General features: G+C 36.9%; 1 protein-coding gene across 2 annotated transcripts; it reads left to right on the top strand.

The window, feature by feature from the left end:
- Nucleotides 1-2,490: 2,490 nt before the first annotated feature.
- Nucleotides 2,491-24,616, top strand: LOC104585820 (Beta-glucosidase, GBA2 type family protein). 2 transcript variants are annotated; one of them, XM_010242821.3, is made up of 18 exons: nt 2,491-3,432; nt 4,168-4,278; nt 4,420-4,476; nt 4,656-4,732; nt 4,832-4,931; nt 6,040-6,113; nt 6,567-6,667; nt 6,780-6,883; nt 9,306-9,359; nt 9,471-9,526; nt 9,618-9,656; nt 10,048-10,189; nt 10,387-10,571; nt 11,274-11,341; nt 11,525-11,597; nt 18,123-18,184; nt 19,297-20,596; nt 24,146-24,616. In XM_010242821.3, exons 1-18 carry the CDS (start codon nt 3,352-3,354, stop codon nt 24,405-24,407), a joined length of 2,946 nt encoding a protein of 981 aa, XP_010241123.1. In that variant the 5' UTR covers nt 2,491-3,351; the 3' UTR covers nt 24,408-24,616. The 2 variants fall into 2 exon arrangements, with proteins under 2 accessions (XP_010241123.1, XP_088750487.1); XM_088894361.1 differs by having other exon boundaries at nt 2,572-3,432; nt 4,561-4,732.
- The last annotated feature ends 1,531 nt before the right edge of the window (nt 24,617-26,147 follow it).

Below are 26,147 nucleotides of genomic sequence, written 5' to 3'. Positions count from 1 at the left end.
TTAGATAGTGTATGCCCTTTGTTCAAATCGGAATGATGTATATTATGACATTTATTGTAAATGAATAAAGTACATATTTGATTTATGTTATTATGGTGTGTTTCTGTGTAATACCCTTAAACTTGACACATATGAGACTCGTGTTAGTTTAGAATGTTCACAGCCGATGGATCGATTTGGGGAGATCTATCCTGATAAGGCTGACATTGATGTGCCGCCAAGTTGGTTGGAGTAGCCTGTCTCAACTGCCAGGGTGAGACCCGAGGTACATGCAGTGTAGGTTTACTTGAAACCCTGAACCGGACCAGAATTCTAGTATTGCCCTGGACCTTGGTGATTAGTGGGAAAAACTAGAATGTTACACCTGACCCCTAGACTTGATTATGATATTGCACTAGGTGTCGGATTGGGTTGTCTTTGATATGTCAATCAGTGAGATCCTTAGAGGGGGTCAAAACCTGGGTATGTTGGGATAGTCTGAGAATTCATCTGAGTGGGTGATCATAGTGACAGGATCAACCCCTTTGTCGGACAAAGATAATGATCGGGGATGCACTCTCTCTGATGGAAACCAAAGCTGTTGGGAGCAGATTTCAATCGTTGAAATTTGTTTTTGCAAAATATATTTATATAAAGATATACATATATATTATAGTTTCAAAATGTTTGCAAAAGGTTTTAATTCTCGGGATCCATGTGAGTAGAGAGTGCAACACTGTTCCTTACAGCCAAGGGAGAGGTCCTCTCTTGTCGGGTAGTGTTTGATCATTATGGGCTGAGAGGTTAAGTGTAACACCATTGAGGGTAGTACCTGATGGGCTAATCTCGCATATGCACACAGTCCCTGGGTTTTTATAAGGTGGCTTGGCCTAGGGACCACTTAGTGTAAGTGTTGGGCCCATTAAGAGCCCACAATGATAGGCTCAGGGGTTCACTGCCCATAACAGTGAATTCGGCCAGGCCTTGTAACAGAGGCTAGGCTGAACCCATGTGGCTGATGTGTAGATCAATGTTTGGGTCCCACGCCATACAAGGAAACCCAACTGGGCAGCAGTTTGGAAGGTTAATGAGCACATAGACTTAATGGGCCTAAAGCCCAATTTGAACTGGTCTAATTTGATTAATTAAAGAAGGGAACGGATCTGGGATTTGGATTAGCAGATATGATAGGGAGTTATCCCTATCCACTCAGAGAGTCCATATCCAAATACAGATTTGGATTTGGAAACCCCTAATAAGATTAGAAGGGGCTGATCTAATTTACAGATAAGATAAAGGCTTATCCTTATCTCTTAAAGAGAAGTCCTGATCCAAATACAGATTTGGATTAGGAAACTCCTAATGAGTTTAGGAGCTCTCTTTAAGGCTATAAAAGGAGGATGAGGGCGAACCTCCATTCATCTCATCACAACAGACCTCAGTTCACAGAAAGAGAGAAGACAACTACAATAAGACTGTGCCATCTTCTGCTCTTGTGCCCTCCTCCTGCTGCCGCCATTGCCAGTTCGATCTCCACTGTAGGAGCGATCAAGAAGAGTTCTTGATGAAGAAAAACTGATCTAAAGTTGTGCTCACATACCCTTCATCGAATTCTTGCTGAAGGATTTGGTTCTTGTGAATAACCTACTGATTCTGCTCCACCCTACGCTGTGTCATATTCAGTGGGAGCAGTCTTTGGAGTTTTCCTTGTGTGTGAACACCTTCATTGGGATATATTGTTTCTTCGTATCAGGTACCTCATTCTCCTACCTATTGGTTTCAGATTTGGTTTGATTCTTGGTTCAAGATTGATCATTGAAAATGCAGATTTTCTAAAACAGGAAATGTGATTCCCAGATGGGAAAAAGAAATTTTTTGAAATTTCGCCCTACTGGCCATCCATATGATGAATCTCTCATCCCCTTCAATTTACTCCTCGCATAGCCTCCTCGCACCAACGAATTCGGCTTCTATTAGTATAAGGCGTGTTCAAACAGTCTTTATAGCCTTGCATTGGGAATACCTCCCCATGAATAAAATATATAGGTACAGAAATATTTCGAATGCAATGCTGTAAAAGGACCATGCACTGACTGAAACCGATTTCCACACCAACCTAATGCACATTTTAGCCCATTAGGAATATATCTCCATGAATGATATCATATATAGATGCAGCTGAAATATAAGATTCATGTGAGGAATATATCCAGATTCGTACAAAGTGGTGTCCAGTTTATATATCCGGTTATGTGACAGGATCTGTTCTCACAAATGAGCGCTTCACTGGCACATCCATCATGCAATGGAAACATCTACTCACACCTGGTGCTTCACTGGCGTCTCTGTGCCAATTTTGACTCCAACGTACCCACGAGCAACGTCGAGTTGACGGTAGGACGGTAGGGGACCATGCGCAATACGCACACAGCGTATTCGAACCACCCACACGAACGTCTCTGCCTTTTCTCATCTAATATAAATAAATTCGGGACTTTAATGTGACCAATCAGATTCCTCCTCTCCTTTTCCTCTATTACTCTCCTTTTTCACCTCTTCTAGAAAAAGAAGTTAAATTGAGAGTCGGCATTCAACAAATGGCGCGTTAGAGAGCGTTCCTGTGGTTGCTCTGTGCAGACAGCCGACTAGCAATTCGACACGCCACACCCAAAAACTCGTCTCTGATTTTCTTTTGATTTTCTAACACAAATCCTGCTTCTTCGTGATCTTACGGGAACCGAGAGATCGTTACTGTTTTCGTGCTTTCCTTCTTCTAATTTGAATTTGTTCATAGTGAGAGTTCGTTCGAGTTTTGATAGGCTGTTAGTGGAGAATCTTTGGTAGGGATTTAGATTGATCTGTAGCTACAGAGGATTCTCGTCAATTTCATTCGCTGAGAAGTTTGATTCTGTTTTTTGCGTTTTCTTTTTCTTCTCTGGAGTTGAATTGGATCGAAGTACCGTTTTCTTTTTATTCGAGTGCTGCGTGATCTGGTTTGCTTGAGTTCTGGTGTATTCCTGGTTGAAGGATTTTGTTTGTTGATTTGGTGATTTTTTCGGTTCCGGACTTTGGTGGATGGAGAGCAAGTTCTTTTAGTTCTTAGGATTGCGGTTTAAGATATATTCGTGGGAAGCCATTCCGGTTTGCACTTTGCGTAGAAGTGTTGCGGTGGTTTGGACTTTGAAGATACTGTTCCGAAGAAGTTTGGTGACTTCGCTTTCTCGCAAAGTTTTGGTGATCTGATCACTGGATGTTCATAAAAATGGATTCCTGCAGTTCCTAATAGGAGCTTCGTGGACTTGTGGTCATAGAAACTTTGGACTAGAAGGATTTTTCCTTATTTGTTCTTCACGAGATTGAATTCCGTTTAACATGGTTAGCGGAAACCTCTTCCACTGTAGAAAGCATTCATGGCCTCCGGAGGAGTACGTCAGCAGAGCGACCTTGCAATTGGTGAGCACTTCACCGATTCTGAAATCTACTGAATTTTTACCTGGATGATTTGACAGATTATTTGGTTTTCTTCTGTTAGTGCTGTACATTGGTTTTGATACACCATTGTTGCAGGCTTTGTGCCCAGAACTTGGAATTGAGTTCTGCTTATCTTTCCCTTTTGTTTTAGTGGGTTTCTTGACTTTAGCATTTGAATTAAAAGTTGAAAGAGTTGTAGATTCTGAACTTTCATCCAACTAGAGCAATAAATAAATTACAGTGAACAAAAAGAATGATTGATGCTATAATTGACATTGATGGTAACCATCAAACTAGTATCATTCACTTCATATAAAGTATAATTTAGTTAACAAAATAAGATTAGTGCTATTCTCGTTATGCTATGTGACTTCAAAATAATCCATTTGCGTTGCTTTTAAAGTTGCCTGAGCCTCAGTTCTTTATGATTAATAGACTAAACAGCATGTCTTGCTTGAACTTTTTCATCATATGATGGAATACGTGATATTCACTTGTATACTCTCACTCTCATTTGAGGTCGGAAGTTTTCTGTACTTTCTTTCTGAGACAAGTGTATTCTTCAGTTTTGGAATGCACTCAGGATGGGAAAAAGAATTTCACATGGATGCAACATGGCATTTTGGCTTTCCAATATTCTCCTGCTCATGCAAGCCAGTAGTTCTGGTTGCTCTCATTGTATTATGACTAATACTCTTTTCTGCTACTTTCTCACAGCTGGACTATGATAGTGCTGCACCCCCAAAGCAAGCCTGGAGGAGGAGATTAAACAGTCATGCTAACATACTAAAAGAATTTAGTGTCACATTTATGGAGGCAATACAGATGGTCAAGTATCCTATTCTTTATAACCTGAGTTGAAAGGATGAAAAAACCGAAAATCTGCACATCTTGTTATTGTATAATTGCACTCCCTTTTTCCTTGTTCTCATTTAGTAGTTGCTTGCTTCATGGGGACTTAAATTGCAGATTCGTCTTGGCCTTCGTCTTTGGTCATATGTCAGAGAGGAAGCATCTTATGGAAGGGTAATTTTCTCTTTCCAGTTGTCATATAAAATAATAAATCATGTTTTAATGCATTCCATTGTTTATGAGGATTTTGATTGACAGCTAAATTGAATTAGCAGTTGGATGGTTTCTTTTTGAGATGATAAAGCTTGAGATTCAGAATTTAAATTTTGAAATTCTGCGACTAATCTTCACAGAAAGCACCGATTGATCCATTCACAAAAGAAAGTTGTAAGCCCTCGGCATCTCAAGGGGTCCCACTTGGAGGCATGGGGTATGTAGTTGGTGGATTATGGCATTGGCATACCAATACTATCTATAATCTCTAGTTTTTTCATTTGGCAATAGAGTTACACTTTTGTCTATATTACAGAAGTGGCAGCATATCAAGAGGTTTTAGAGGGGAGTTTAAGCATTGGCAGATCATTCCTGGTTCATGTGAGCCTTCTCCTGTGATGGCCAATCAGTTCTCGGTATATTCCTTTCTGTCCATTGATATATCTGTGCTATAAGCTGTTGTATTCAAGACAAATGCATCTCCACACATGTTGATCTGTATTATACTTTGTGTGCTTCTTTACTAAATTACTGAGCTTAATTTGGTTGAGGACTAATCAGGAAGAATCTGCCACCAAACAAAATCTCCAAGGTTAAGTTCAGAATAAACATCCCATTCTTTGAGATGCCTAAAATACTTGTGCAGGAGTAGGTTCAGTAAATTTAGTAGTTGGTATAACGTTTCTCGAACTTAAATTTAAGAGTTAAAAAAGTAATAACAGGACTGTACAATTTGATAATACATGTTAAGCCTTCCATGTGCAAGGCACATGAAGGCCTTCATAATCTTTTGTTTTTTTTTTTTTTTTTTTGAAAATTTATACAGGAAACATAGTTATCCACCATAAAAGGAGTAGAAAAAGGGTGAGTTCAGAATTTGAAGGGAAGATGAAAAAAGAACATTATAAATGACAAGATTCTATCAATGTGATATTTATTTTGAGGGCAAATTTGTGATATAATTTCACAGGGACATCAATTAATATACTAATGAATAAGTTGGTACTTTTAACATACCATTTTCCAAAACGGTGAAAATATTGATAAGAACAAACAATACTACTAATTTGGATGGGCAAAATTTTCTTTGAGAAATCAGGATCAACTAATTGCTACTTGCTGCTTCTGTATTAGGATGAGCAAAACTTTCTTTCTGTTTTCATTCTTTACTTGTTTCTTCATATAAACTTAGCAATCTGTTATTCATAATCAATTCGTCAGTTTCTTGATAATTAGGAGATTATTAATAGACAACCTAAACGATAATAAAAACAGTAATAATAATAATAAGGTTGAAGACAGAATAATAATACCTCCTTTTCACAATTGAAAAAATAATTATTTTCTTAGGTCATAATTCAATATGTTTAGAGTATCTGCATTACCGTAAATCTCTAAGTACTTGTGTTCCTTTGTGTTTGCACTTCTTGTTCTGTCACTTTGTATTCTTCATGGACTTAGTAATGAACAAAACAGAAGATTCTACTCTTAATAATTTGATTCATTTGTTTTTTCATGCTGCAGATTTTCATATCGCGTGATGGAGGGAATAAAAAGTATGCATCAGTTTTAGCACCTGGTCAACATGAAGGGTTAGGGTAAGAGGAATTTTTAGAGAGTCTGTTTAAAAGTTATGTGCTTCTCTATCATTTTATGTATGTCATTCTTCTTTTAGAGGGGCTAGTGATGGATATCTTATCAGTTTAATCTAGCACCAGTGTTTGATACCTTGTATTTAAATAAACAAGAGCTTGTTTGATGTAGTCCAGCATTAGCCAAGAGGAATTAAGTGAGTTTCTAATTATGATTCAGAGTCTCAACATTGATATGCATGATTGAATAACACAAGCTACTTCACAAGCTATTAGAACTTCAGTTTGCTAACTCTTAAATGCCATATCAGACTTTCTTGGGTTATAATGGATGGACAATTAGGTTCATTCATTTAAAGAACAAGTACTTTTCTGTTTGAATTGCATTTTAGATGCATGTAGGCTCAAGAAACAGAAATGTAAATTTATGCTTTGGTTTTACTCTCATTCTTCTTTCAGGAAAAATGGTGATCAGGGTATATCATCATGGGGTTGGAATTTGAGTGGACAGCATTCAACTTACCATGCTCTATTTCCTAGGGCATGGACAATATATGATGGTACTCTTTCTATTTCAATCTTTTGTGACATGCCAACCTTTCATTTTAAGTATTCTACTTTGATCTTTTCTTCAGTTCAATATTTTTATAATATGTGAATTCTTATCTTTAGGTGAACCGGACCCTGAGTTGAAGGTCTCTTGTCGTCAAATATCACCGTTCATACCGCATAATTATAAAGAAAGCAGTCTTCCGACTGCTGTATTTGTTTATACGGTAAGATTTGTTTCTATTAGAAGGATATCCTCTGAAACCTTTTAGAAAACCCTCTCTTCATCATGTTTGTTCTATGAAAAATCTTAGATGAATACTGAAGATACAATGGGAACTGAGAATTTGTGGACATGGGGAAAATGATTTCATTCCAATTGTTCAATTTGAGAATTTTATTTATTTACTTGATAATGTGTTGACAGGAATTGAATATCACTTACAACAACAACGACAACAGCAATAATAATACTAATAATGGGGGTAGCCCATGCCCCCAACCCTGGTGGCAGCGGGATATCCCAGGTCACTGCTACAAACAGCCAGAGCACCTACCAACTGAGCCACCGTCAGTTGATAACAATAAAGTGTTAAAGCTATTTAATTGTGCTGAGGAGCAACAGGGTTTTGCTTGTAAAGCACTCTTTTTTTTGTTTTTTTTTTTTTTTTTTTTTCTGAAAGGTAACTTGCACTTTTGTTAAGAAAATTAAGAAATGTTCACAATAAAATTACAACAGAGGGGGCTAGCAGCAGTGCTGTCTCAACTTTTTCCCATGGGGAAAATTGTACATATTTCACTGAAACAAATTTTCCCCGCTTACCCCTTGCTGAGCCAAAGTATTAGCCATTTTGTTTGCTGTCCTATGTTTTGTGTCACTCCCAACTCTCTTGCTAGGGTTAGAGCCAGCCTGACTGCCTGAGAGTGTATCTATGTTGCCATGTTCCTATTGAGCTGTTCTTCAACCATCTTATCACTACCCTAGAGTTCCCTTCAACTTCTAAATTGTGAAGATTATGATTCTTGCAAATTTTTAGGCCTTGGAGGACTGCTTAAAATTATACCATTGTGGAGTCCCTTTCACCTATTTGGCCAGAATAGATAGCAATAAATGCATCTGATATATCTCTAATAACTCCCCGTATCCCTGAGGGGTCAGGGTTACCCATGCTACAATCATCAAAATTAAGTTTGAAAGGCCTTGTAGTTGGAGGCACCCACTCCTTTACAATCCTTAGTCTGTTAGAACCTGAATCTTCTATCACTTGCTAGCCCCTTAAATTGTCTTTGGAGAAAGGCTTAAAAATCTCCAAAATCTTCACCCAACTTATGACCCTAAAAAAAGCATTCTCAATGATCTTTTCCTTGGTTCTTTTATCAATGAAAATTCTGTTATTCCTCTCTTCTTAAATTGACTAAAGAGCCGCAATCCATGCACAGCTCCAAGGTCTCCTGCTGGTTGTAGCGGAGACTTGGGATTGAATCCTGCCTGCACCTGGAGCAGGTTTCTTTTTTACAGTGATTAACCAAAAATGACTCCATCTCCTGCATACCAAGGTCTGATGGACCCATCAAATGTGTCTAAATGCGAATACATAGTATCTGTTAATCCATACACATGCATGTGGATGTACCATCCATGTTCATGTGTGTGAATGAAGTCATACACAATGATTAGGGTATTCAACCCCCTCCTCTCTGAGTTAACAAGTTTAGACCAAAGGTCACTGAACAAAATAAAAAAAAAAGTAAGCAAAAAATAAAAGAAGGAATAAATTCTTGTGGAAAAAACAGAATTCCATCCTTTATAGCAGCAATATGTGCCAAAACTTCATTAGCTTGTGTAACACAGAAAAATAGATACACTTTTCTGGACGGTTCTAAGAAAAGTTATATGACTAAAATATGCCCTTTCACCGATAAAGCTTCTAACTATTTATCAGACTTTACTACACCTATTGGCTAAGGAAAGCTGAACAAATGGTGACAGACTATAAAGGACTATAACATATCAAGACTGAACCAAACTCTGATCAAATGAAACTACCATAACAACCACTGTTCAAAATCAAAAAGAAAAAAAAAAAGAGAAAAAAAACTACTATAACAACCCTGCCACCTGAAACGTTAATTGAAAAAAGAAGCAAAGCATTACTCAGTATTCCAATTGGGCTCTGCATTATCATGATGCAATATGCAGTATGGGAACTGATATTTAAGTGCTGTTTTGGATCCTGATGAAATAACAAGTTCTTGTTTAACTCAGAAAGTAATTTCTTAACCATCTAAGTTGATGATTCCTTAGTTACTACTTTCTCTTTTATTCTAGACATAAGTACCCTGAACCCTTGACACATCTAGACCATAAATATGTAGTTTTGGAATGCACTTTTTGCATTAACTTTTATTCTCATTATTCCAGAGATGATTACCCTATCATCATATGTTTTGAGCTACTAACAGGCTAGTTTCTGTCCCCTTTGCTGGCAGAAAGCATGCTTACACTAACAAGTTGTCATTTGATCTCCTTATAGAGATATTCTTAATTGAGTCATTGGAAGTTAGCCACATTATGGTCGTCTTACCTAATGAAGATTTGATAATGATTTTTATTCTAATTGGATGACTGTTGCACGATTCCTATTGCAGTTGGTAAACACTGGGAGAGAAAGGGCAAAAGTCAGCCTTCTATTGACCTGGGCGGTGAGGAAACTTCTCTATGCCAGATTGAGTTTTTGATTCAGGCACTATTTGAGCACACTATAATTATGGATATTGAGGAATTCATTGTTCATCTTCTTTTTGTTTGCACAGAATTCAATTGGAGGGATGTCACATCTATCAGGAGATCATGTGAATGAACCTTTCATGTTAGTACATGCCATATATATTCTATATTTGGAAGTTTTGACTCTTTACATATTTAGAAGCTGATATGAACTTTTTCCTTTTCTCTGATAGAGCTGAAGATGGAGTGTCTGGCGTACTTCTTCATCACAAGCAAGTTGTCAACCCTTGATAGCTCTATTATGACGGCTGGTTAGCAGATTTCCCTTGGGCCATTTATTGTGATCCTGGCAACCCTGAACCCAACTTATGGCATCTCATTGCTGCTGTATTTTCCCTTCAAATGGACATCTTGTTATGGTTCTTTTTATGCTTTCCCCTTCATACACCTGAGTTAATTGCAGTTTTATCTTGTTGGTTTTCTAGGAGGTTGCATTAGTTATTTCATGACCATCTTATTTCTTTGTCAGTAGCTTTTGTGGTATTCTATTACAAATCCCTAATATATCATGGTGTGATACTATTTCTAACTCTGAAAATATTTCCTCAATAAAGTTTTGTTATTCATAAAATGCTATTTCTGACTCTGGTGGAAACATTGCAGGACTGCAAAAGATAACCCTCCTGTTACTTTTGCTATAGCTTCATGTGAAACTCAAAATGTGAATGTGACTGTTTTGCCATGTTTTGGGCTGTCAGACACAGACCATGTTACTGCTAAGGATATATGGGGCAAAATGGTGCAGGTAATGAATTTCTGCTAGTTACCATTTCTTCACTATGCCTATAGAAAAGAGTCATTTTCAGCTCTCTCGCTTTCCTGGATACCCCAATGTCTTTGTAGGCTGGTTTTCTTTTTTCTTGTATGCCGCTGTTCCTTTTAATATTGATGTTATTATCATTACTTGATGAGTAGAGGCTTTTGTCCATGTTTTTTCTCAAGGATGGGTATTTTGAACGGGAAAACTTCAATGCTGGACCTACCATGCCATCATCACCTGGAGATACTCTTTGCGCAGCAGTATCAGCATCCGCATGGGTAGAACCTCATGGAAAGTGCACTGTTGCATTTGCTTTAGCTTGGTCATCACCAAAAGTAAAATTTTTAAAGGGAAATTCCTATCACAGGTGACCAGTTGTGCAGTTTATTTCCCTGTTTATGTGAGTTTCATAGTTTTCAAGGCACCAAGGCGAGGCCAGGCGATGTTTTTATAAGTAAAAGGCATATATCCTAGGGTAGTTCCCTAGATTCCATAACCATAGTTCCTTAATAATTATCCACCGTAGGTGTTGCCTTAACAACTATGGTCAGCCTGTTTGGAACATTTTATTTCATCAGGTATTAGGTATTTAAGATACCATCAACTTCGCTCCAAAGTTACGTGGAAAAGGGAAATATATAAATGGCTCTATGTTTCTCAAAATCTAGGATGGGTATATGGATACGAGTTTTCCAAACATTTTACTTTTCATTATATGTGGGTTTGACTTTGAATCAAGCTTGATAATATCATCTACCTATTATTTACAAGTTGAAATTTTATTGCATTAATTACTTATATGGTTGATATGCATTCAAAATGGGGTAAAACCAATTTGTTTAGAGATAAGTTTTTATTCTATATTCTAAACATATAGATGCTTTCTAAACATATAAACATTTTTAGGATTAAATTCACAATGGCTCATTTCAAATTTCTCTACAATTTATGACACAATTAGATTTTCAGAACATTGCTGGTAAGGGAAAAAATAATAGAAGGAATAAATGTATAATATCTTAAACTCAATTCTTGGTGTGCATTGTCTTGATGTATCCTTTTATTGCAGGAGGTATACAAAATTTTATGGAACTTCTGAAAGATCAGCTCTTGATATTGCACACGATGCATTGATGAGTATGTAATATACATTGGTACACATGTTCTATTTTTACTGAAGTTGTGGATAATTGTAATAGCTGCTAAGAATTTAATCCTAAAATTGGCATCACCATCTCTTCTGGTTTTCCAGACAATTGTGTCAATTATAGTTTTGATCAGGAGTTGTTTTTTTCTGATATTGTTTTGAAATTTTGTCAGATTATAAATGGTGGGAGGAAGAGATAGAGAAATGGCAAAATCCTATCCTCAGAGATGATAGAATTCCAGAATGGTAATTTATGTTTTCAGGATTAGGGATATGATAGACCCACATATTTATTCTTATATGCTATTATGTGTACTTCTTGACAGGATCAATACTGTTCATCTCTCTTCTTTGACAAAAAGAAGAGGGAGCAGGGGTTACTGCCATTCCTGGATGTCCCCACAAATGCCTTAAATGGTGCTGTCAACTCAGACTTGAATAATATGTAAAAGCCGATTGGGCTATTGAACCATAAGATAGAAGTTGTAAAGAACAAGGGATTGGGTTAGGTGGTTGAGGCCAGCCTATATTCTTGGGCTGCTTGGCATATTGCACATAGTCATTATTTTATTCAATTAATATTCCTACAGTTACTAATCAAAAAGAAAGTGGATTAAACTGATCAAATCCAGACATTTAAACCAATTAGCCGGGTCCAAAGCAAAGTACTGCTTTTGTTCGAGATTAACATAGTACAAAGTGCAAAACTTCAATCTGATTTGAAACCTGTGGAAGAAAAGAAAGAGAAAAGAAGTTTTTGCAAAGAAGGGAAGAAGAGAAAAATTGAAAAGAATGGGAGTAAGCCAAAATCAGATCTGGCCATCTCTTTCATTATCTTATATACTTACAAAAGGACATGTATACCCTTAGTAAGTCGGCTACTACTAATCAACATAAAAAACACTCTTAACAAGACATAAACTAATGGGCCATGGCCCCAATAACTCTAGCTGAACTTTAAAAACAAAACAAGTGTTATCAGTTGAATCTCAACACTCCCCCTCAAGTTGGGAATAGATGTCACACATTCCCAACTTGCATAGATCATGCTTGAGCTTGTTTCTTGCAATACCTTTTGTGAGAACATCAGCTAGCTATAAGTCAAATGCAACATATGGTAGACACATTTCTCCTAATGTCACTCTTTCCCTTATAAAATGTCTATCCACTTCATATGCTTTGTCCTATCTTGCTGAACTGGGTTATGGACTGTTGTTAAAGTTGTTATTTTCTGCTGTTAGAGTGTTGTTAGTTTAGGGTGCTGTCAGCATGTGTTGCATGTGTCTTGAACGCTGGCAGCGGGTATAGAACAATTGGTTCTTGTCATCGACTTTCTTGGAAGCACTCTTCTTTCTCATATTGTTACCACCCATTGCAGCTGATGCCACCTGTTGCTCCCCCTCAATTGTAACCATCACACATCGTCTATTTTCCTCAAATTGGACAAGGGCATACACCTCTTGAACTGAAGGCAATTCTTTACTTTCCAAAATCTGAACTCTAAGATACGGGGTTTAATCCCAACAAGAAAGCAAAAACCCGCTGTTGAGAAACCAACTTCTTGTAGGCTTTAGCATCACCATCATGTTTCCACTCTATAGCCTGATAGTGGTCCAACTCCTTCCATACTGAAGTAAGGGCTGAATAATAGGCTGACAAACTACGGTTACCTTGTTTACAGGTTGAGGATTCAGCTTGTAACTGGTCAATCTTGGCATAGTGCCTTTGCTCAGAGTAGGTGGTTTTGGCTTGTTCCCACATTTCACTAGTAATGTCTGCCCATATAAAGTTCTTCACATCAGGTTCCATGGCTGCAAGAATCTAGGGCATCACCATACTGTTCTCTTGGTCCCACCTATCATGTTCTGCTGTCCAACTCTTAGGTTCTTTCACTCTTCAGTTTATGTAATCGGCTTTTCCCCTAGCTGTAACATAAAGTTTTACATCTTTAGCCCACTCTAGGTAGTTCAGGCCATTTAGAGGTGTAATTGGCATAGGAACCATCATATTTCAACATCCGTACTAGTTGTACTACGGGTTGATGTTACCCTGGATGAAGCAAAGTCATCAATTTCCATTAAGAAAAAGTTCTATAGGACAAAATAGGACCAACTGGTGCACAAGACTTGTCCCTACTCAACTACTACCACTCACAATCACAATTAGGACACTAAACGCCAAACAATTCTGCTTCTGAAATGAGGAAAACACTGTTGATTCCACTTGCAGCAATTAAACAGTCCAGGAACTTAAAGTTCAGTTAAAACACTGTTGATTCCACTTAAAGTTCTCATTGTAAAAACCAACTAGAAGAGGGGCCAAGAGTAGGTTGCTCTTGAGATAATAGGATTTTAACTGAACTCATCTTGGCCACCGGTGCAAAGTTCTCCAAGTAGTCTATCCCATAAGTCTTGAGTATACCCTTTTACAACTAGCCTCGCCTTGTACCTTTCTATACTTTCATCAACTTTGTACTTAACTATATAAACTCATCTACATCCAACTGTCTCCTTGCCATCAAGTAAATCCACAACCTCCCATGTCTAATTTTTAATCAATGCTTCCATTTCCTCTTGCATAGCTATCTTCTACTTAGGTTTGGAGAGGGACTCATTAACACTCCTGGGTTTAGACTTTAGACATAGAGTCAAGGGAGGAAAGAAGGCCTGGTAGGAGGGTGATAGTCCATTGTAGGAAAGATGATGTGAAATGCAATGAGTTGTACACTTCCACTTCCTCTTTTGGAATGTAATAGGGAAGTCTAAGTCACCTGCAATGGTGTTAGGAACAGGGGTGGTACTATCAACAGGAACTGAACCATCAGGTGGAGCAAGAGGCATACTTGGGTCTATGTCAATCAAACCTGCAATCTTCGATACCGATAGGAAGTGGCGTAGGTTCCTCTGTTGTGGAATCAAGTTCCTTGTGTTGTCATAGGCAATGTTGTGTAAAAAAACTAAGAAGCAGGATGCAGTGGAGCCGACAAAGTAGGTGGAGTCGGTGGGTCAAACACTAGAGTGGACAAAGGAGCTAGAATGGGAAGTGGTGTAGATTGCTCACTCCCTTCCCCAAAACACACCTCTTGAGAAAGACTCCTAGAGAAAAAGGGTGTGGACTCAAAGAAAGTGACATCCATGGTGACATACTGACTCCTTGAGACCGGATTATAGCAATACCTTTTTTAATTTCTTACATACCCAAGGAAAACACACTTCTTCACCTTAGGGTCCAGCTTTGAGTGGTGAGGACCAAGAATATGGACAAAGCATACACATTCAAATATCCTTAAAGGAACATGGAACATCTCCCCCTCAGGAAAAAAGAAGGCTGAACGGAGTAGTGTATCCAAGAATATGAAAGGGTACCCAATTAATCAAGAAGACTGTTGTAAGGGCTGCATCACCCCAAAACCGAACTGGAATTGCAGAGCTCACCATCATACTTCTTGCTACTTCCATAATATGTTTGTTCTTCCTTTTTGCTACACCATTTTGTTGTGGAGTGTATGTTTAACTACTTTGATGGACTACTCCATGCTCCAATAAGTATGATGCCAGTTTTTTCTCAAATTATTCCCTAGCATTATTTGATCTAAACACTTTCACTTGTACTCCAAACTACATTAACACCATATGGTGGAGTTATTGTACCAAAAAAGGTACCTCATCACGAGATTTCATCAAGTATATCCAAGAGCACCGAGAATAATCATTAACAAACAAGAGAAAATTATGGTAGCCACCCATAGAAGGAATGTGATATGGTCCCTACACATTAGTATGAACTATGTCAAAAATTGAAAAACATCTTTTATTTGCTTGCTTTAAAAGAATGTCTACAATGTTTTTCAAGTTGACAACCCTTACACTCTAAACTAGACAACCTAGCAGACTCAAAAAACTTTGCAAACAAAAAAGCGCAAAGAAGCAAAATAGAAGTGCCCTAACCAGTTATGCCAAAGCATAATTTGACCCACTGACTTTGACTCATTATCCCTATTGACATGATGACTTTGATGAATGGGAAGCACATCAAGAAGATAGATTCCTTTCACCTCACAACCACTCCAAATCATCCTCTTTGATTTTAGATCCTGCAAAACACAATGACCAAGAGAAAAAAAATTACTGAACAATTCAAATTCTTTGTCAAACTACTAAGAGATAAAAGGTTGGTGCCTAGTCTAGGGACATGGAGTACGAAAGGTAGGGTAATGGTATCATTTATCTTGACAGACCCCTTCCCAACAATGGGAACATGGGATCCATCAGTTGTGGAAACTCTATCTTTACCAGAGCTGAGATGGTATGAGTAGAAAATGGTGGAAATATTGGTGATGTGTTTTGAGGCTCCTGAGTCTTTAATCCAGGGAGGTCCCCCCTTACCTGTAGTGGAGGCATAGTTTGCAGTTACATGTGAATTACTTGTATGTGCAAACGAATTAGAATGACTACCTCTTGAGCCACCTACACCTTGTTGTCCACCCGATGATGAGCTAGAACTGGTTGTATCTCTCTGACTCAGAAATTGTCTATATCTCTCCAATTATGCCCTAACTACAGTTGTTGCAATAGATTCTAGAGAAGTTGTAGTAGGTATTCCTGATGAATCACCAGTCACTGCCATATTAACAATCCCCTTCTTGTTTATGAGCCAACTTGGTATAAGGTATGGGTAGAGCTTCCAAGAGGTATCTCTACTATACTTAGGTTCCTTATAATAATCACTGATCAAGTCCTTGTCCTCTTTTCTAGGTTCATTGCCACCCTTATCCCCACTCGGCTTAGGTTTCACTGTGTTGACCATAGCCATTTTGCTCAGGGCTTAGGTTTCTCATCATCACATTCCTCCTACTCCCCTCTCTAGACACAAATGCATATGCTTGAGAGAGAGTTGCACTATCATACAATGTCATACTCTAGGCCGAGTCTTGCTAGAAACTCAAACACTCTATTCTTCTATACCGGCTTTTGATAAGTGGTTACATCTTTACTACTCTCCCAAACCACAGTTTCCAAATGATCTATCTCCTACCATAAGGTTTTGAGGGCTGAAAAATGAACTGCAACAGGCTTATCTTCCTGCCTAGTAGCAATCACCTAATTTCCTCAACTGGTAGACTCTAACAACATTCTCACTCTGTGAATAAGTTTCTACTACTCTGTCCCAAATCTCCTTAGCTGTGTTAGCCCATTGAAAGTTCTTACTTGTATGGGATAGCATAGAATTGCACAGCTAGGTCATCATCATGTAGCTCTCTTGTACCCACCGGGAGTAGTTAGTCTCAGTTTTCTTCTCTTCAATGGTGACATACCCCAACTTTCCATGAGCTCCAATAGCCATCTTTGCTGATTGAGACCATTTTAAGTAGTTTGTACCATCCAACTTAATTATAGTGATGGTCCCTACCCTGAAAGGGTCACTAGCACCTCCTCCACCTAGTCCCATTTCACCTGTGGATTTGTATTCAACTCCATTAACCCTCTATAATTCTTAGAACAGTTTAGGAAATCAATTGGAGATGAAAGAAAAAAGATTTATCCTCTTTATAAGCCCCAACCATCCTCCTAATACCTCAAAAGCTCTCCCACCAAGATTCTCTTCTCCGTGGGAGCAAGTAGAAGGAAAAGAAGAGGCTACTACTCCCTCTAGAAACCTCAGAAAAACCTAGGACTTGAACCACTCTATTCAGAAAATACCAAGAAAACCAAAAAATAGAGCGCCCCTTGGTCAAAATTGAAAAGTCCTACTACAATCAAGACTCTTCTCCTTTCTCCAGTTCTTTCTGATTTTGGTGATGGACCCTAGATATGTTACAAGGGATTGTAGATCCACTAAAAAATATCCAAAAACTGGGCTCTCTTGAAGTCCTCAATCAGCTCTTTAAATCATCATGCAGTTGGCTGATCTAGGGCTGCATGATGGAACAACTAAAAAAACCTCTAAAGATGCCCTGATACCAAGTAGAAAGTGCAAAACTTCAATCCGATTTGAAACCTGTGAAAGAAAAGAAAGAGAAAAGAAGTTTTTGTCTTTTTGCAGAGAAGAGGAGAGAAATTGAAAAGAGTGGGAAAAGGCCAAAATCAGATCTGGCCGCCCCTTTCATTATCTTAAATATTCACAAAAAAAATCTAATTACAATGACACGTATACCCTTAGTAAGTTGGCTACTACTAATCAACATAAAAAACACTCTTAACGAAACATTAACTAATGGGCCTAGGGCCCAATAACTCTAACTGAACTTTTAAAACAAAACAAGTGTTATAAGCCAAGTCTCAACAAACATCATCCATCAACAGGTTTTGGTTGTATAGGCTGGCCTGCCTGCTAGGCCAGTTTGGACAAACATGAACCCCAAGTCCCCAACAATACCCCCTCTCTGAAAAAAGTTTAGATATCCTGTGTTCTGTTTCAAAATATTACTGTTATGTTAGTTTTATGGAACATAAGTTGTATGCAGGTTACTGAATTTGCTTTTTTTTTATGAGCAAAAACTCATTCATTAAAAATTAAGAGAGTTACAACAATAGGTTGTGGATACAAAAGAAAAAAGAGAACTATAATCTCAAACCACCATCCCTTTTACATTTGAGCACAAAATATTTACTGTCTATTAATCCCTTGTATAGCCAAACCATCAGCCAAACAAGTTGCACACCTATGTACCCATCTGGACGAGTTTACTTTGGAATTAATAATATGTGAAAATTTTGAAGTCATTATGGAGTTGGTCCATGTCATATTCATAATGTTTCATAATGGTTGCAGGTACAAATTTACATTGTTTAATGAACTTTACTTTTTGGTTGCTGGAGGCACAGTTTGGACAGGTACATCTTTTACACTAAAATTTCAGGTCTTCATAGTTTCCAAGTGAGTATGCCATGCCTACACTCTCTCCACACGCACACACACATTAGCATAGATACTAGCATATTTAATTGGAGCTAAAGTTACAAAAAACTGGGTGATGCTTCTTTTCCTAATGTTCATAATGCTGCCTTGCTGTCAAATTTTCAAAACAAACCTAAAACTGAACCAATGTTATTGTAGATGGGTTGGGAATGCACTTGATAACTTCATAATGATAGATAAATTTAACGAAACATGAGAAATAGAAGGCAGTATAATGAAGAAAAATAAGATACATGGTTAGGATAGGATTAAAGGAAATGGTAAAGAAAAATAAGTTGGATAAGACAAATTTGGAAAATCTCTCTTAAATATTTGGGTCCCATAATTGTGGGCATTAAATCATGATAAATGGCGTGGCTTTAACTGCTGTGAGAAAATAGCAAATAAATTCATAATTTTTCTGTCATAAAAATTTACTGTCTTATATTTTAGAATGAAAACTTGAAGTGCTCACCCTTTTATTTATAACCATTAATTGGAAACTTGAGTTGGTAGAGAAAGTTTAGTTTCTTGAAGATCTCCTTTCATAGAGAATCTGTACCATTATATGCAATATAAACAATATATTTTATTAAATAAAGCAAAGAATATTAATACTCTGGAACCTGTAGCTTAATAATGTTATTTTGCAATATCTGGTTTAACACAAACCAATGGTTTGATTGGTTTACTGGTTGAACCACCAAAGCTAAAGGACTATGGTCCACAAAACCATGCAAGAAGTACCTGGGTATTGACTTGAAAGCCTCCTATATGTGAATGCAAATGTTGACCTACTTAATACATACATAAATTGGGTGTTGATGGAATGAATCAAACTGGTTTCTTTAGAAAATCTGCTCTATTGGTGTTGCAGTCTTTCCATTTGGAGCTTTAAAATACTGATTTAATGCAAACCTAAGATTCAGCAATTGGAAAAGATGAATGACTTTTTTTTGTTCAAATTTGCTACCAAATTGACTGGTATAATTTGTCTGCATGTACTATTAAGATAGCATCATGACCATTATATCATTTTCTTATACAGATTCACCATCATCAGATACAGATTTTAGGTCTCACTTTGGTGATTATCAGCACAAATCAAAAAACAGAGAGAATTCAGATGTTAGTGTTACTTCAGGCAAGATATCTGGACAAGGTGCGTCTGTAGCACATATTATACTTAACCATAATGAAAGTACTTCTGCAAATGAAGTTAAAGATAACGATGAAAAAAAAGTCACAAGATCTTTATGCAAAAATTATTCAGCAATATCTCAAGAGAGGAAAAATGGATATATTCCTTTATATCATAGAGCATGGTCAGATCCAGATGATGATGATGTTGGTGGGTTTCTATATTTGGAAGGAGTAGAATATATAATGTGGTGCACATATGATGTGCATTTCTATGCATCTTTTGCTCTTCTTGCTTTGTTCCCCAAAATTGAGTTGAGCATTCAGCGTGAGTTTGCCAAAGCTGTCTTATCTGAGGATGGAAGAAAAGTCAAATTTCTGGCAGAGGGCAATTCAGGAATCCGAAAGGTTAGAGGAGCTGTTCCTCACGATCTGGGCACACATGACCCATGGCATGAAATGAATGCATATAACATACATGATACAAGTAGATGGAAAGACCTCAACCCAAAATTTGTGCTTCAGGTGTATAGAGACTTCACTGCAACAGAGGACCTGTCATTTGCAGTGGATGTGTGGCCAGCTGTTCGTGCTGCAATGGAGTACATGGAACAATTTGATAGGGATGGTGATGGTCTCATTGAGAATGATGGATTCCCAGATCAAACTTATGATGCTTGGACTGTTCATGGTATCAGTGCTTACTGTGGCTGCCTATGGCTTGCTGCACTCCAAGCTGCAGCTGCAATGGCTCTTCGTGTTGGTGATAAGGACTTTGCTGAAAAGTGCAAAAGCAAATTTGCAAAGGCCAAGTCTGTGTTTGAAGAAAAGCTGTGGAATGGATCATATTTTAACTATGATAGTGGATCAAGCAGCAACAGTAAATCTATACAAGCGGATCAGCTGGCAGGACAATGGTATACAGCTTCTTCAGGCATGCCTTCCCTTTTTGATGATTTCAAAATTAGAAGCACACTCAGTAAAATATATGATTTCAATGTTATGAAAATCAGAGGAGGCAGGATGGGTGCTGTAAATGGAATGCATCTCAATGGAAAGGTAAATCTGTCTTGCATGCAGTCACGCGAAATCTGGACAGGTGTCACATATGGTTTGGCAGCTACAATGATTTTAGCTGGTATGGAGGAACAAGCATTTATAACTGCTGAAGGTATTTTCACTGCAGGCTGGTCAGAAGAGGGATTCGGGTATGTTCTTTTCCTGGTAGATTGCATTTTGGCTAATTTTGCCATCCATTAGAAATGTCCTAGTGTCAGGTTTATTGCATTCTCTGAACACACCCACAAACAGCCCTCACTCCCACAAAAAATGAAAAAAAGAAAGGAAGTTCAATGCTGATTTTTGTTTTGGTTTGGCACTTGGGATTCAATAAGAAAGGAGCTAAAACCTCCACTGCTTTTTGATAAAAAAGAAATCAAGTCTCTTCTTTTGAATAAAAAGGAGCTTTCTCTGAAGTTTAAGCTAGAAACATTGTACAAGTGGATGAATTTTTTTAGTAACACAAGCCTTGAGTAATGCATGTAATAACAGGATAACAATACATTAGTTACTTTAGCTTCTTCTACAGCTATACTAACAGCAGCACCAAACATGGCTTGTCTGCAATGTGATATATGCATTTTAAAATGTGTTCTTGTTTGCATAGAATGCTATACTTGTATTTTTCATGAGGTTAAGGTTTCTGCCTCTGCTTGAAGGATGGGTCTTGCTAAATACTTCTGATTAGATTGTTTACAGTTTTGTTTGTACATTCAACTACAATAAGTAGATAAGATGTAAAGTTTCCTGGGCCTTGTCCACACACAGCCCGGATGTTTGTGTTCAACCTAAACTCTATTCCAAACATGGAGAGAGAGAGAGGGAGAGAGTTGGTGCAGTGGCACAACTAATATCTTTTAGGTTCCTTTGAATGGTTCATGTCATAGATGTTATTAGGTAGCTTCTATTTCTGCTTTTACAGGGTATTCCAGTACATTAGCCCACATACTTTTATGCTTTCATTTTTTTTTTATTTTATGTTGCTGTTAGCCATGGGTATATGCAACTTTTTCTCATGTAATACAGTTACTTATATAAGTAGGGAACACACATCCCATTGTTTGATTGCTCCCATTACTGATTTCTCTTTTTCTCTCTCTTTTCTCTTCTTTCTTCCTCACCCAATTATTCAAGGGAGACATAGAAGGGATGGTCTATACTGTTAATTCTGCCTGATTTTCAAGGAATTTTGGAGATTGATTTGCTACTTTGGGTGCCTGAGAGGATCTCAGAGACTCTACCCAAAAATCGAGGAAAATCAGAGTTCCATTGGCTTCCTTGGGTTGATTGAAGTCTCAAGAGAGTTTGAAGTGGTGCTCAGACCTAGATCAGTCTCTTTTACAAGTTTTTGGAGGCAGTTGTGTATTTATGGGCTTCTGGGGATTTTGGAGCGAGTGTCCCAAGTTTCTCATAGTGGATATTGGCTTAGGGTAGTGTTTCACTGTACAGATTTGGGAGATCTTGATTGTAGATCAAGATCTTTAGTATATTGTGGTTCTTGAACTAGAAGTAATTGTGGATCAAAGGATTTGATGGTTCATGGACACTTAAGGGAATAATTTTATTGTTGATCAAAACTTTATTACATGCGTTGGTGAGGAGAGCCCCAAATGCTGGTGGCCTCTTTAAAATTAGATGGTGCCAATTATCTTGAGTGGGCTCAATCTACACAGATTTGCATAGGCAGGCAAAGTATGCTTGGATATATCATTAATGGTGTGGAGTCTGTGGTCACAAACCCAAGTCATGCCAAGTGGATCAGGAAAACTACATGGTGAATCTGATGGATATACAGACTCCTATTTGAATTCAATTTGCTTTCATTGTCAGATATCTAATTTGTATTCAATTTGACTCTATCTACAATATTGTAAGAAGATGGAGAGTGAGACTAATGATTGAAGAAAAAGAAGCAATGTTGGGCCATTGGGCATGAGCGTTTGGAAAGAACGAAATTTGTATTGGCACAACCACGATGGATTTAGGAAGAACAAAAAATAAACCTTTGCATTGAATGGAGATGAGAAAGCACTGTTAGATGCTTGGGCCTGGCATGAGCATTTGGGAAGAACAAACCCAGAAGTTACAGTGGGGTTTAGGAAGAATGAAGAAAAAGGCTTTGTATGACTGTATCTCCTGCTAAGTGTGAACACAGATCCTGACTGAAGAAGAAACCCTTTGTTTTTTTGAACATTCTTGGATTTAAACCCTTTTTTTGCATTTAAGTTTCTTTTTTTTATCTTTATATTTTGTCTTTTTAGTCATCATAGAATGTAGCCTAGGATCATTATTGGCCACCTTGGACAAGGTAATTATTGTTTTTTACTTTTTTTCCTTGTGTCAAAGATAATGACATAAATAGCCGTCTTTTATATATATATATATATATATATATATTGAATCAGATTGAATTAGGGGCCTATCCGAATTCAACCCAATTGATTCGTTAATGGTAATTGCATATTTGGATTTGGTATAAACAAATTGGATTCGAATCGGATCAGATCAAAATCTGATTCATTTGCAGCCCTGTTTTGGTCTATCCCTAGCCATTCTAGCCCCTTCAACTTGCATTAGTTTCTTCTTTTCATGGGTGCTTTAGATGGTCTTCTATGCATGTAACAATCCATCTCAGTTTACTTTCAGATGACTTCACTTCTGACCCTATCCTTTCTAGTTTTTTCCACCCATCCATCATCGGCATATGCATTTCTGCCACTCATTTTCTGGACATGTTTTTTCTTGATTGCACAACACTCTGCTCCATATTGCATCGCTAGCCATAAGATATTAATGTTTATGATTGGAATGTTCACAAGATTATCGACCAAAAAAATTAATGTTCATAAGATAAATCTACTGTTCTGTAGTTAGGTTGCATTTGGTTTTGCATTATAACAGAGGAACACAGATGCTACTAATGTTTTGACTTAGAAGGGAAGGGATGTCCATTTTCCTGAAACTGCTACTAATGTTTTGGAAACATTTGTTTCCATGGTCATTTTCCATGCAGCCAAACATCATAAAATAGCAGTTTTTTCCATGGAATTTTTTTATCAATTCACTTTACGTGCAACCACCAAAATGAATGTAATATGGTGCACTTGCTTCATAACACATCAAGAACCTTTTTTGGTTTCCGTATCTATAATGCATCCCATTGTTTTGAAAAACCTGAATTTGTTCTCTTATCAATAAAAATTCTCAGTTGACATTAGAATTGTCTTTACTTGTCCCTTAATCTAGGTGTCCAATGCAGTAAAGTTGCACCATTGTTTCTTCTTTTAGCAGTAATAAGAAGAAAAGAAAAGCCATTACTCAATGTTGGTCCCAGCTATCTGGGGTCTTGGGATTAGATTTGGCAGAGGTGGCCACTTACAAACTACAACCTGTGTTCTCACGCTTGCCAACCTGAGATTTTATCATTACACTAAGCAATGGTCCCTTGTTTTAGAGCAACGATAATGAAATAATGTATTAATAATACAAAATTGTCAAGTATCAAAAGCATGTTCTAGATGGTCATCAATTAAAAACCAGTTAGGCAGTGACCCCATCCCAAAGCTGTCCATGTACTAAAGTTATAACATTGTTCAGTATGGCAACTCTGACTGACTGTACAGGGTGCTTTGTTGTTCTGGGTATACATGCGATGTGGCAAACTTGATAGATATAACTGTCTTCATTATTATGTGCAGGTACTGGTTCCAGACTCCAGAAGGCTGGACGATTGATGGACACTACCGGTCCCTTATATATATGAGGCCTCTTGCAATCTGGGGCATGCAGTGGGCCTTATCTTTGCCCAAAGCAATCCTTGAGGCACCCAAGATCAACATGATGGAAAGGACCTACAACTCTCCTCTAGACGTAAGATCCTCCTTCAATGAAAGAGGTATAAGAAAGATAGCAGCCAAATCAAGGTGTTTTAGCATTTCGGTATTTCACTGTGCATGCTGATTATCATTAGTGATTAATTAGAGAGAAAACGTGGAGTCAATAGAAATCATCTTTTGTAAAGTTTTATACAACTCTGTTTCTTCCCGAAAGCCCTTTTGCAGTAAAACAAAATGCTGCACGGATCGGAAATAGAACAGGAAATAAGTTGCGTTGTAATTCTTAAGTGTTTTAGGCAAGTTAATTGATAAAAATGAGCCCTTTTAGTTTTCCATGTAGAAGAATTCCTGTTCCTGTCATACAATCTAGCTTACTAAGTCTGTAATTGATAACGTCCCAATGGAACAATTCCTGTTCCTGTCATACAAGGACTAATATGCAACTATCTTTTGCCTCTGGAACACTAAAAATATTCCAGAAGAATGTTATCAAATGTCATCCGAGTACCCTGTTTGTGGCTATCTATGTGGAGTTTCATCTTTTTAGACTGCAAACAGGATCTTATAACACTCAATTGATTCAAGTTGGTACAAATCCAACTCATAATGTCTAATTGGTTTAACTACAATCTATGTTTTATCTCAATGAGATTAGCAAAAATTTTGTATTAAGTTTTATTGTTTTTAAATACAATTTAAAATGGACATTATATTAGTAAAAATTAACTTTAAATTTAATACATTTTTATTTTTTACTTTGATAGTAAAAATTTAAAATTAATTGTAAAACTTTATTAATGTAATTATTTCAAATGGAACTTAAATTGATTTAAAACTATACGTTTTATCAACAATAATTAATATGATTAATTATTAATATTACTTATTTTCTAAGTTATTATTTTCTCTTATTAGTCTTTTAGATATCTTTTTTACTTATTTTAATATTTAAAGTTTAACTTAAATAAGATTTGGAAGGTGATGGAGAGAGAGAGAGAGAGAGAGAGAGAATGATGGGAAATGGGGTGCTGATATGGACAATTGCATTTTAGTAATATAGAATAATTTGGTTAAATCGACTGGTTTAAAGCATCCACATAATGGACATATAGACTTTTCATAGTAATAATGTGGCATGGCCACATGGCAAGAAATTATCTGTTTTAGTAAAAATTAACCATATCCACTACAGTACCGTCTGTAATAGTTTTTAATCTATTCTATTTCTATTCATACTAACGTGGCCCCGTGCCATCATAAGAAAATCCAGTATGAAATGGTAAGATTGAAGGGATTAAATCAAATGTAATCTGTACATTAATTGCCCCTAGGATAAAACAAATAATTGAGAAAATCCTAAAATGTAAATCATAATTTCAAATTAATGTAATTCAAGAATCTATTTCTAGAGAAAAAATAAAGTATTTTAAAGTAAATCTATATAATAGTAGTGTCAAGTTATCTTACATTCTTTTTTACTGCCATGAAACCTGAAACATAAAATCATTTTGCATACAGTACAGTCTATTAACTTGTATTGGTTAATATTTAACTTTCATAGACCATTCTAATCTATTCTATTTCTACCCATATACTTAAAATGAAGTGTCTATATCAATTTATTCTCTCTCTTCTTCAAATTGTTTCCCAGTTCCCTAAAATGTAGTGAATTAAAAAAAAAATCAAATATGGAGGTGTTTAAACTCATCCATAACAAAATATAGTTTTATTTTTATTAGGAAATTGAATGTATTCACTTCCCTATGGAACATGGTATACTTTAACACCAGCATTATTATTATTATTATTATTATTATTATTATTATTATTATTATTATTATTATATTTTGTATTGCATTTTTGT

This window comes from Nelumbo nucifera, chromosome 1, assembly GCF_055504915.1.
Source record: "Nelumbo nucifera cultivar China Antique chromosome 1, China Antique-T2T, whole genome shotgun sequence".
NCBI lineage: Eukaryota > Viridiplantae > Streptophyta > Magnoliopsida > Proteales > Nelumbonaceae > Nelumbo > Nelumbo nucifera.
This window is presented reverse-complemented; position numbering and strand designations above follow the sequence as displayed.

Excerpts from the sequence above, each read along its gene's own strand:
- LOC104585820 (XM_010242821.3), top strand. The coding sequence starts at position 3,352 with ATGGTTAGCGGAAACCTCTTCCACTGTAGAAAGCATTCATGGCCTCCG. Across the intron at positions 6,114-6,566 it reads GGTCAACATGAAGGGTTAGG|GAAAAATGGTGATCAGGGTA; the intron begins GTAAGAGGAATT and ends TTCTTCTTTCAG. Across the intron at positions 6,884-9,305 it reads CTGCTGTATTTGTTTATACG|TTGGTAAACACTGGGAGAGA; the intron begins GTAAGATTTGTT and ends TTCCTATTGCAG.